Source organism: Aegilops tauschii, chromosome 1 (assembly GCF_002575655.3).
Source record: "Aegilops tauschii subsp. strangulata cultivar AL8/78 chromosome 1, Aet v6.0, whole genome shotgun sequence".
NCBI classification, from domain to species: Eukaryota; Viridiplantae; Streptophyta; class Magnoliopsida; order Poales; family Poaceae; genus Aegilops; species Aegilops tauschii.
The window spans coordinates 480,078,422-480,090,922 of record NC_053035.3 but is presented as its reverse complement, the minus strand read 5'-3'; the positions used below and the strand labels follow the sequence as shown (position 1 = coordinate 480,090,922).

Here is a 12,501-nt window from a genome sequence, read left to right as displayed (position 1 = left end):
GAGATTCGATCGTCGGTATCCCAATACCTTGTTCAATCTCGTTACCGGCAAGTCTCTTTACTCGTACCGCAATGCATGATCCCGTGACTAACGCCTTAGTCACATTGAGCTCATTATGATGATGCATTACCGAGTGGGCCCAGAGATACCTCTCCGTCACACGGAGTGACAAATCCCAGCCTCGATCCGTGCCAACCCAACAGACACTTTCGGAGATACCCGTAGTGCACCTTTATAGTCACCCAGTTACGTTGTGACGTTTGGCACACCCAAAGCACTCCTACGGTATCCGGGAGTTGCACGATCTCATGGTCTAAGGAAAAGATACTTGACATTGGAAAAGCTCTAGCAAACGAAACTACACGATCTTTTATGCTATGCTTAGGATTGGGTCTTGTCCATCACATCATTCTCCTAATGATGTGATCCCGTTATCAATGACATCCAATGTCCATAGTCAGGAAACCATGACTATCTGTTGATCAACGAGCTAGTCAACTAGAGGCTTACTAGGGACAGGTTGTGGTCTATGTATTCACACATGTATTACGATTTCCGGACAATACAATTATAGCATGAATAATAGACAATTACCATGAACAAAGAAATATAATAATAACCATTTATTATTGCCTCTAGGGCATATTTCCAACATAAGTCTCCTCAAAATCGACACCTGGTCGTTGAGTGAACCCTTGAGCAACGAGCCTTGCTTTGTACCGTACTACCTTATTATTTTCATCTCTCTTTCGAACAAAAACCCACCTATGGCCAACAGGGCGAATGTGGGGAGGAGTTCGACAAACTGGTCCGAACACCTTCCTTTTGTTGAGAGAGAATAATTCGGCAGTAATTGCCTGCTGCCAATCTTTCCAATCCGACCTTTTCTTGCAATCAGCGAGCGTGTTAGGCTCAGGGTCAAGATCTATGATTGAGGCAATTTTCGTAGCAAAGTTGATGTCGACAATCACCGTTGCTCGGTTCAGGGACTCCCCCGTATAAATATAATTTATGGACATTTCGTCATGGAGCGCATCAGGCGCAAACACTTGCTCTACCAAATTTCCCATTATGGGAGCAAGGTCCTTTAGATTTCCCGTGCCAATGTGTGCGCTCACATCTCCGCTGGGTGTTTCCCCTATGGGAAAGTTTAAGTCCGGAATTTCATGCACTGAATTTTCCGTACTTGTGCCAGGTCTCGACTGGCTCCCTGTTTCAATTTGGGGTACTTTGGCGACAGGCTGTGATAAATCTCTCTTATCCTTTTTCGTCGGGCGTCCCCGAGTACTTGGGATTTGAGAAGCCGGATTTCTCGTCCTTTTAGGCCTTTGGACGGGAGCGGGCATACCATCATTTTTCTTCGGTAATTCAACCCTTTCCGGTGCATTGCGCGCGTGCACATGCGATTTTGTCACAGTCTTTAAGTCACTAAAGTGGTCGGGCAGTTGATTTGCTGAAGACTGCAAATCTATTATCTTTTGGACTTCTCTCTCAGTCTCAGCAGTGCGCGGGTCATGAGCGTGGATCCCCGTGGCTTGCCACGTGATTTCTCGACTTTTAGCATCAAGGGGTTGATTCTCTCCCCCTAAAGTCGGGAAAAGATCCTCGTCAAAAATGCAATTAGCAAAACGAGCCGTGTGACAGTCTCCTGTCATGGGGTCCAGATACCTGATTATGGACACAGTCTCATAACCAACGTATATCCCCGACTTACGGAGCGGGCCCATCGCCGATCGCTGAGGGGGTGGTATTGGTACATATACCTGGCAACCGAACCTACGAAGGTGGGAAATTTTCGGTGCCGACCCTTGCGCAAGTTGAACAGGAGAGTGGATGTTGTAGGCCGACGGTCGAAAGTTGATGAGATTAGCCGCGTGTAACACCGCGTGGCCCCAACATGTAGTTGGTAAATTACAACCCTGAAGGAGCGGTCGGGCAATGAATTTAATTCTTTTAATCAATGCCTCGGCAAGTCCATTTTGTGTATGAACATGTGGTACCGAGTGCTCAACTTTGATTCCCATTGCCATGCAATAATCATCGAACGCCTTTGAAGTAAATTCTCCGGCGTTGTCCATTCGAATAGACTTTATACGATAATCCGGGAAATTATTCCGCATTTGTATGATCTGTGAGATCAATTTTGCAAAGGCATGGTTCCTTGTTGACAGCAGGCAAACATTGGACCATTTAGAGGAAGCATCAATGAGCACCATGAAGTACCGAAACGGCCCCGTGAGGGGCTGAATTGGACCGCATATGTCCCCTTGGATACGTTCCAAGAACGCGGGGATTTCATCCCTCACCTTGAGGGGTGATGGCCTAATGACTAACTTCCCCTTAGCGCATGCGGAGCACACGAAATCATCAGGATTCGGGAAGTTCTTCACGTTAACATTATGGCCATGCGAGTTGTTAATTATATTTCTCATCATCCTAAGTCCGGGGTGGCCTAACCTATCGTGCCAGAGGCAGAAGAGTTCAGAGCTTCTAAAGACGGTCTTGAGGGTAGTGTACACGGGCGGTGCTACTATCTTAGTGTAGTATAGCCCTGTGTCAAACGAAGGAAGCCTTTCGATAACATGTTTACCACCTGCATCCCGCTTTGTGATGAGTAGGCACTCCTTGCCGTTTTCATCATCGGTCTCAACATGAAAACCATTAGCGCGGATGTCTCTAAAGCTCAATAGAGTACGAGTCGACTCCGGGTACAACAACGCATCATTAATGATCAAAGTTGTTCCCATGGGGAGTATAATAGTGGCTCGTCCGGAGCCAACTATGTGAGAACCGCAGCCGGCGATTGTCATAATACTTCCCGGAGATTTTTTAATGGACTCAAAATACTTAGTTTCTCGTAAAATGGTATGAGTGGTGGCGCTATCGGCAAGGCACGTTTCCTCCATTCGGGCGCCACACGCGTTCTAAAATATGACATCTAATTAATGTAATGAGAAAGAAAATACATTAAAAATAAATGCACACATCTCAGAACATAACATGCTATCATGTATAAATAATGGAATAAATGAAATGTCATCCAATCGCCAAAGTAAAGAATAAGTTTATGCTCTCATAGAGCTTACAACCAAATTGAATTTATTCAATTTTATTGTATCAAAGCACGGAATCGTGATAACCAAAGAGGTATGCTAAGTGGACTCAGTGAAGAAGCCATTCACTTCCGCCGCAATCTCCATACTAGTGAGCTGATCCTCCTCAGAAATTATCTTGGAGGCAGCATCAATGTCTAGTGGCGGCGCCGCCGAGGCGGCCATGTGGTCAACCTCCATGGCGACGTGGGCGTCGGTAGAGACCGCCAAAGCTGCCGCGATGGGCACCATGGGGGTCGCCTCTATAGGCGCAGCAGGGGGAGTAGCAATCATCACGGGTGCCGCCATGGGCGCCGGTGGAGCTCCCTCCTGAACCAAGGTGAGGTGCGTCTCACGTGCCTTCCGAGCCTTATATGCATCAACGACCTCCTGTGGTGCGCGGCACTGGCGGGAGAAATGCTCCACCGAGCCACAACGGAAGCAGTCCTGAGGCCTTTGCCCTCCCTTGCCCGGCTTGTTCTGCTTAGCCGGGGCGGGGGGTGAGGGCCCTTCTTCTTGCCCTTCCGGCCCCTCTTCTTCTATTGAGGCTTGCGGACTTTGAGAGCGTTCACCTCCTGGCGAGAACTCCCCCCAAGTGGTTGCGCGACAAAGTTCTTTTTGAGAACCTCGTCTTGCGCCTCCGCCACCTGGAGGACGTCAATCAACTCTGAATACCTCGTGTAGTTCCCCTGGCGGTAGTTCCGTGAGGACTGGACCGCGTCGGGGTGGAAAGTGGATAGGGTTTTCTCAATCTTCTGGGAGTCGGTAATCTCAGTACCACACAACCGAAGAGTCGTACAAATCCGGTGCAGAGCCGAATTGTACTCCCCAACCGTCTTGAAGTCCGCAAACCTCAGAAGGATCCACTCTGCCTCTGCACGTGGCTTCACAGTGTACTTCAGCCGCTCAAACCGCTGCTTAAGAGCGGTCCAAAGGCCAGAAGCACTGCGCTCAGCCATATACTCATCTTTCAGAGTAGGTGACAGATGATGACGGAGAAAGTGCAGAGCCTGCGCATTCTCAGTCTCGAACTTGGGATCAGTGACGGCCAGCTGGGCCCCCTTACCGATCGCCCTCAGGAGGGTTTTGCCCTGGAGAAAGATCTCGCAGTCCGAGGACCATGACAGGTAGTTCAGCCCTGTCTGGGCCAACTCAGGAAACTCCTTGTGGACAATTCCGGCCATCTGCGATTTATACAAAAATCATGAGATTACAGCAGGTAATCTTTTGCACAAAGCGATGTTGATAAACTTATTCAATAAAATGGCGTTCCAATATTTAAAACATGCTATCATATGACTTACTAAATGATTAAGAGTGCTAAACAATTAATCTACAGCAGTAAAATCATACAATAATATCATGTTACAAAAGATAGCATGTTAAGCGCATCTACTATGTGAAAACTAGCCCAAAAATTGAATTCCCGAGGCATTTATAAGCCTAAATACGCATTTTCAGCGAAAACAGACAGTTCCAGGGGTTTCTACGCGAAATATTACAGCAGGAATAAACTACGCGTAAAAACAGGAAACTCCAGGGGCTAAAACGCAATTCGCCGCGCTGCAGCCGGCGCCACCCTTTTTTTTTGGATCCCCACGGCGCGCGGCCCATCTGGGCCCAGCAGCCAGCGTCTTCCCCTTTTTTTGGAGAAACCCACCAGGGGGCCGGTCCAGCCAGGCCCAGCAGGCCAGCCCAGGGCGTTGCACTGCCCACAGGGGGGCGACGCTAGGGTTACCCTAGCGCCCGAACAACGCCGTGGCGGCGGCAGCCGAGCCGGCCAGCGGGGCGCGACGAGCGGGGGAAAAGGGGCCGGCGGTCAACGGCGCGGCGGCGGGCCGCGACGCGAGGGTACGGCGCGCGGCGACCGCGACCAGGCCAGCGCGCGCGAGGCGGCGGCAGGCCACGGTGCGCGGCGGCGGCGGCTGCGGCCCCCGGCACGGCACGCGGCTGCGGCGGCTTCGGCCACAGCACGCGGCGACGGCGGCCATCGGGGCGCGCGGCGAGCTCGAGCCCCGGCGACGGCAGCCGGCCGTGCACGGGCTCGGCCGGGGCGACGACCGGCGCGACTGCGGCGGCCACGCCACGCGACGGCGACGACCGCGACTACGGCGGCCACGCCACGCGACAGCGACGACCGCGACTACGGCGCGGCGTCGAGCCGGCCATCGAGACGGCGGCGGCGTCAGCAGGACGCGGCGCGGCTTGCTTGGTACGGCGTCATCTGGACGCCGGCCTCGGGATGCGGATCTTCGTCGTGTTCGTCCGGAACTCCGACGGCGCATGGCACATCTGGTGCTTTGGCGGCGGTACCGCGACCATCTGAGTCGCGATCTGTACCGACTCCCTATAGTGCAGTCAACAAGTCCCTCGTAGTCCAAGAACATCGACATTGGTCGGCGACGTGTTCGTCCGCTCGGTTCTTGGGAGGAAAATCCGCACCATAGGTAGATCAAATCCGAATAATAATCTAATCGCAAAAATGGAATCGTAGCAACGAGAGGAATCCATTTTTGCAAAAAAAGTGGGGATCGGATCTTATACCTCCGCGGGATCGACGAAAGCCTGCGTGATGCAGGCTTGACGCAGGCTTGACGGAGAGTTGATGGAGCGAAGCGTGCTGATAACGTGTTCCGCAACTCCGCCGGCGAGTCCGGTCCGAGGTTGCGGAGCGAGAGCGAGCGTCGTAGACGAAGTAGTCGAAGTATGCGAAAGTAAAATGACACAGAGAGATGGAGGAGACCAGCTTTATTAATCAATGATCAGAGATTACAATGATGGCTCCTTGTTGCTTTATATAGGGGGTAGGGGTCAAGGGATAAATACCCACTTAACGTAAAGTGGGGGAAACGGGAGGGGCTAGCACGTGCGATACGCACGAGGCTGCCGCCATCCTCGGTGGCCCCGGTTTCCCAACAAGGTTATATGGCCAAAGTTTTTCCCTTGCACACTAGTGCAGTTTGGCGGCCTATCATCATCTCTCTGGGTGGCCCAGACGAGTTTTTCATTTTCTTAGAAAGAAGAGGCTTGGACACACTGGTGATTGCCATTGCCTGGTCACTATGGAAACAACGCAATGCGCGTGTCTTCGGCAGAACGGCGCAGCAGAGGGGAACACGACAGCTGGTGGAACAGATCATGGATGAGGTTAAAGATGCCATGGGTAGACTTATCTCGTGGAGGAAGAGAACAATCCGGAGATCTTGTCCTGCCCAAGCACGGCGGGTGTGGGTAGAAGATTTGTGAGAAAATAGGCTAGAGTTCTTTAGATGTGTTGTACTGGGTTTGTGTGTTATCTAGGATGTCCGACATCTGTGGATACTCTGTTGTACATATGTTTGCTCTCTTTTATAAAATTACGGAAACACTAATACCCACGCGTGTGGGCGTTTGCATCTCGCCCACACGCGTGGATCTGTATCCGTTTGTGGGTGCACGAATTTTGGCATGTTTGTGGTGTCACATAGGACTGGGCTGGTGTGTGGGCATTCACCCGGTCGCCCACACGTCCGTTTCACCACACGGAGGGGCCGGTGTGTGGGCGTTTAGCAATTCGCCCATACGCCAGTTTTCACTCACGCACAAGGGCTGGTGTGTTGGCATTTGCCATCTCGTCCACACGCCCGTCTCCTCTCCCACACCCAAGCTATCAGTTGCCATGCGTTTTGCAGTGTACATGGCAACTGCCCTAGTGTGCTTGTAAGCAGATGGCAACTCTCTCTTTTTTTTACCCGAACATGTCAGTTGCCATGTGTTTTGCAGGGCACACGGCACCTGCCCTAGTGTGCTTTTAAGCAGATGGCAACTCTCTTTTTTACCCGAACATGTTGTTTTGCCATGTCTCTTTGTAGCGTTATATGGCAACTGCCTAGTGTTAGTAGGTGTCAACTCCTAAGGTTTTCAAATTATGGCAACTGTAGTAAACCAGACCATACATGGCAACTGCTTAGTATTAGTATGTGGCAACCTCTAAAGTTTTCAAATCATGGCAACTATAGTAAACCAGACCATACATGGCAACAGCTGCAGTTGTCCAAAATGGCATCTGGCACTTGATCTGAGATGGCAACTGCAGTTGTCCGACATGGAAACTGTAGTTCAGCGACATGGCAACTGCAGGTAAACGGACATTGAAGAGGGTCTGGACCATGGCAACTGCGGGGACGCGTGGTGATTGTCACGCGGGGCGTGCAGGACCGTGAGGTAGGTGGCTGAGAGAGGTCATGTGGGTGTTATGCATTTTGCCCACACGTAGGTGTGTGAGAGGGACCGCAAGGAAAAAAAGAGGCGTGTGGGCGCTAGTTGTTTTGCCCACACGTAGGCGTGTGGGCTGGTCCTCTTAGACACCACACAAAACGTGTGGGCAGACCCCTTAACGCCCACACGTGTGGCAGTTATCATCGTCCTAAAATTATGGTATGTCGTTGACGTACTATCAAAAAAAATTCCTTTTTCCTTTTTACTGTTAGAGCTGGCTTCAGGTGTCTTTCTTTTTTCTATCCATGTCGAGAAAATAGAGCATAGGCTTCAGAGGTTAATCCCAAGCATATAGTAACAACCGACTAAAACACCCCTCGCGTCGTCCGCGCCAGGCGACTCAGAGGGGGGGACCCAACCACCCTAGCCGCCGGCCACCCCTCGCTGACCTTCCTCCCCTCCCCGCCGTCGGAGGAGGTCGTCCCACGGTGGACGGCGGCGGTGGGGCGCTCCTGCCTGTTTCTTTTTTATTAGCCTGCGCACTCTTCACCGATCCCATCGTCTACGATCTGATCTAGGCTTGCACTTCGGCCGACGGCCGTCTACGGGTTAAGTCTGCGCGCAATCATAGCCCAGTGCTGCATGTACATGGGGCAGGATGCATCCAGACCTGCATGCAAATCGTTGGTGGCTTGCTGTTCTAGACGTGCATCCAGCTCCCACGTCCAGATCGGAAGGCAGCCGACCTGCCAGATCGGTAGGCCACGACGCAGGAATGCGGTGGCCTGATCATGAGGACAGCGACACAGGATGACGGCGGCCGGTTCGTGAGGCCGACGACACAAGATGGTGGCGGTCAGATCATCAGAGCACCGGCAGCGGCTCATGGACGCGGGTCTGGTCCACGCGACGCCATGTTGCGACCCGATCGAGTTCGTGGGTTCTGTGGAGTCTGTGGCGTCGCCGGTAATCTACCGCCGCAGCACATGGACCACCGGGTGATAGCCACTCGCGGACGTGCGTCTGGTCCACGCGACGCATAGTTGCGACCGGAGTAAGTTCGTGGGTGCCAGAGGAATCCATGGAGTTGCCGGAAATCAGCTACCGCAACACATGGGCCGTCGGGCACCAAGAGTGATTGTCCCCAACAACGGGCTCAGGAGGGACATTACATGGCAGGTTTGCTTCGCGGGGTTGGTGCAGCTAAGCTTCGACCGAATCTCCGCACCCGCAAACGGCCTAATTCTCTCTCGTTGTTGTGGACCTGTGACACTCCGATTTGTCGGCACCATGAGTGGATCTTGATGGCTCATGTTGACTTCGAGATTTCAAGTGATGACGGAGGTGAGTTTGGTTGTGGTGAAGATTGTGGTTCGGATGATCGGCGTTTTGCGGGAGTCCTGGCTAGCAGGGGCGACAACACATGGGGACTTCTTGGTGGTGCTCTTTGGGAACAAAGTCTCGACTTCCGGGGTGAAAACCCTTGGTCTGACCTTCACTGGTCGTACCTGGCGCATGCGGATCTCTATTCGTCTCCTTGCTAAAGGCATTGTCTGGAGTTCAGTCGGACTTTCTTCAGGGTGAAAACCCATGATCTCTGATCAGACGACGACGGTGTTGGTGCACGGTTTCCTTCTTGGAGGCGTCGTTCTTGGAGAACCTTTTTTGCAGTCCGGATGTGGCCTCTGGTGGTGGTACTTCCTCCCACTTCGCTGATCCGTTCGGCGTTTTCTTTTTCCTTTTTCTTTTTTTGGCTGTGTGCATCCTTGATGTCTCGACTAGCTCTTGACATTATGTTGTTGCAGAGGCCGGGTATAATTGATATCCGTTTGATATTAATATATTCCCTTTATAAAAAAACTGTTAAGCTAGCACACAATTGATATTTTTTTTTTCTGTTATAGAGCCTGGCGTCGCATAAAAAACTTAGAAATGATGGGACCACTCAGACATGCAACTTATGCGTTCCCACAGATTTAGACGCATACATTGTACTAGCCTAGTCAGATGATTCAGTTGTATATGTGGCGATCCAAGTGGTCATTGAGCGTTTCTTCATAATGATTGTCTGATTTTGTAAGTTTACCTACGCGCTAACCAACCGCGCCAAAACCCCACTTCTGTCTTAGCTGCCATACAAACATCCTAATTAGGCAACCGGACCATGCAAATCATGGATGGCTCTTGTTTCTTTGCCGACGGCCGGCCAAAAGCCGTGGGCAAATGCTGGTGTCGACAACTCTAGACCTATGCCGACGACAGCCGTCGGCATGGCTCGTTTGCTGACGGACGTCTAACGTCGTTAGATCTATGCCGGCGGCCTTGACGGCGTCCATCGGCATAGTATTTTTCTTTATTGTTTTTAACTTTTAATCATTTTCTTTTTTAAATAGTTTGATTTGATTAATTCAAACCTAACTTATGTAAACTTAAACATATACAAATTAAATATCAATTTGGGGTAGAATTTTTCATAGATTATGAATTCACTTTGTTTATGTTTTTGAATATGTTAAAAATGTAACCTCATGTACTTTTGCAAATAGGTCCTTATACTTTGTCAAAATCACAAGTAATTCGTACGTGTATCAATTTGGACAAATTTTATATGTTTTTGGATCAGACTCTTGGAAGGTTCTTTTAGTATACTATGTTTTCAAATTTGAACAAACTATAATAATGTTTGCTTTAAATTTGTAGAAAACCCCCCTCTTACTTTGACTTGTTTATATATTTTTTATTCCTTGGCCAAATCAGCTAAATTTTATATCTATTTCCATTAGAAAGTTTCTAGGATTGTGGGAGGTTTAAACAGAAAATACCCAGCCCCGGAGTGTGACCCGCTTCATGGACGACACTAACGCCTGCACTCATATCTATCAGTCCAGTCATTTAATTTGATTTCACCCCTTTTCGTTGTCTTATTTTCTGCATTAACCATTCATATGTATTAAAAATCATATGACAAGCCGCGCTTGCTGGTAGTAGTAGATCAAGTAATCACCACCTTAGACAAGTGCCAATCCCAGCTAGACCAGGAACACTACATAGACTCACCATATATCACCTATCGTTATTTGATTAAGCCAGATTTTCCAGTTAGTTCCTATGATGCACACTATGAATACATTGGATAAACAGCACACCTTTTACATCCCCTGCGACGCAATGACCTCTTTTATTTGTGTGTTGCAGACGCTTGCCCTCGCGGGAATTGATCTTTTCAATTTGTTGCAGATCCAGGACCAATTCATTGGACAGTCAATCCAATATCCACTTGAGTCTTACCAAATCGTATGTCTTAAAAACAAATATTTTCAATTACAATTTTCTCACTGGTGTTCTACTTGATAATGCCATGTACCCAACCATTGTTCTTACATTTAAGTTATACATCCATGTCATCCTCGTAGAGGGCTGGGTACACAACATGTGGGACATGCTCGGTAGGCTAACCCATGTCCTAGACCCCTGCTCTGCTCCTAACAAAATCATTGAACTCAACAAGCAGAGCCACGAGCTAATTTTTTCACGTCTTCATGATGCCCTGCTTAGATGCCTCAATGAGTTTTTCGCGGGTTGGCCTACCCAAAAAGATGATTGGGGCACCAAGTTTCCATCACTGGTCGACACCAAGTTCTATAGGTAAAGTACCAGATTAGTCCCCCTGTCCTCGGACGGATCCAGGATGAGGGTGAGTAGCTCGATGCTAAATTTGTTTATGCATTTGAATAAACTCTTCAAATGTGGCCGAATTCTGGTCTTGAAGTTCGATAGGATCACCCATGTTCTCAAATTCTAGAGATGCGGCAGCATCCTCACCCTTATCCTCGACGATCATGTTGTGCATGACCGCACAACATGTCATCACCTCCCACAAGGTCTCTAGATCCCATTGTTTAGCAAGTCCACGAACAACTGCAAACCGGGCCTGCGGAACTCCAAATGCCCTCTCCACGTCCTTTCTAGCCGCTTCTTGTCTTTGGGCAAAGTGAGACTTTTTCTGGCCAATTGGGATAGAGATGGTGCTGAAAAATGTAGACCACGGAGAATAGATATCGTCAACCAGATTATAGCCCATGTTGTACTCATGTCCAAACATAGTATAGTGGCAAGGATGAGCTTTTCCTTCAGTCAGCCTCGCAAACAACGGTGATAGCTGTAGCACATTGATCTCATTGTGAGACCCAGGCATGCCAAAGAAAGCGTGCCAAATCCAAAGATCATGCGATGCAACTGCTTCTTAACGTGGCCCTAATATTGCCCTTGTAAAGCCTTCGGGCAGTTTTTCCATTTTCAATGCATGCAGTGAAGAGATCCAAGCAAACCTGGCCACCCTCTTACTTCTGAGATTGCCAAGAGCCTCTCAGTGTCTGCTACAGTTGGTAATCTCATGTACTGAGGTCTTAACACCTTGACCACGGCAGTTACAAACCTGAACATGGCATCTCCGCATGTGGTCTCACACATCCGTAGGTACTCGTCCCACGAATCAGCAGTCGTGCCATATGCAAGAAGCCGAAGTGCGGCCGTGCACCTATGGTAACCACGAAAGCCAATCGTTTCCATGGCGTCCTTCTTCAAGACGAAGTAGTCATCATAGGACTGGACGCCATGGTATAAATGATCAAAGACAGTCTTGTTCATCCGAAAATGCCGGTGAAAATGGCCAGCGGAGAGTGCATCAGGGGCAAAATAGTCGGCCATCAGTGTCAAATGGTCGCGCGCCCTGTTGCGATTGAGCACTCGATGACCCTTGATCAATCCCTTGAAATTGAGAACATGCTCCTCTGCACGCACCGCATCTTCAAGAACCGCCTGCATCATGGCCATCTCATCTGTGTATTCCTCCTCATTAGACGTGTCGTCAGACGACTCAACATAGTGCTCGTATATGTACTCCAAATCGGAATTCATTGCTTGAAAGAATGGACACCTTTTTTAGCTCCGACAATTCATCGAACAAGTGCCAGGCATGGTGAGTACAGCAGTAGCAGAAGGTACCTGGCCGGGCGGTCGAAGGAGAGGGGTTGAACGGCAATGGAAGAAAAACAGGATGGAGCCCGGCTAGAACACTGGAGGTGACGGGGACGTAGAGTTCCGGCAGGGGTGTGGCGTCGCGGTCGGGGCGGTGGAGCGGCGACAAAGGCAGAAGAGAAAAAAGAAAGGAGAAAAATGGGAGGATAGAGGCACGTGTCCGGGAAGGGTTTTT

General features: G+C 49.8%; 2 protein-coding genes across 2 annotated transcripts; both read right to left on the bottom strand.

Moving 5' to 3' along the window:
- Nucleotides 1–3,631: 3,631 nt before the first annotated feature.
- Nucleotides 3,632–4,051, bottom strand: LOC109782549 (uncharacterized). The gene has a single exon (XM_020341171.1). The coding sequence runs from the start codon at nt 4,049–4,051 to the stop codon at nt 3,632–3,634; it is 420 nt and encodes a 139-aa protein (XP_020196760.1).
- Nucleotides 4,052–11,585: 7,534 nt separating this feature from the next.
- On the bottom strand, nt 11,586–12,206 carry LOC109782550 (uncharacterized). Its single transcript, XM_020341173.1, has one exon. It carries the CDS (start codon nt 12,204–12,206, stop codon nt 11,586–11,588), a length of 621 nt encoding a protein of 206 aa, XP_020196762.1.
- Nucleotides 12,207–12,501: the final 295 nt, after the last annotated feature.

Excerpts from the sequence above, each read along its gene's own strand:
- LOC109782549 (XM_020341171.1), bottom strand. The coding sequence starts at position 4,051 with ATGGCTGAGCGCAGTGCTTCTGGCCTTTGGACCGCTCTTAAGCAGCGG.
- LOC109782550 (XM_020341173.1), bottom strand. The coding sequence starts at position 12,206 with ATGAATTCCGATTTGGAGTACATATACGAGCACTATGTTGAGTCGTCT.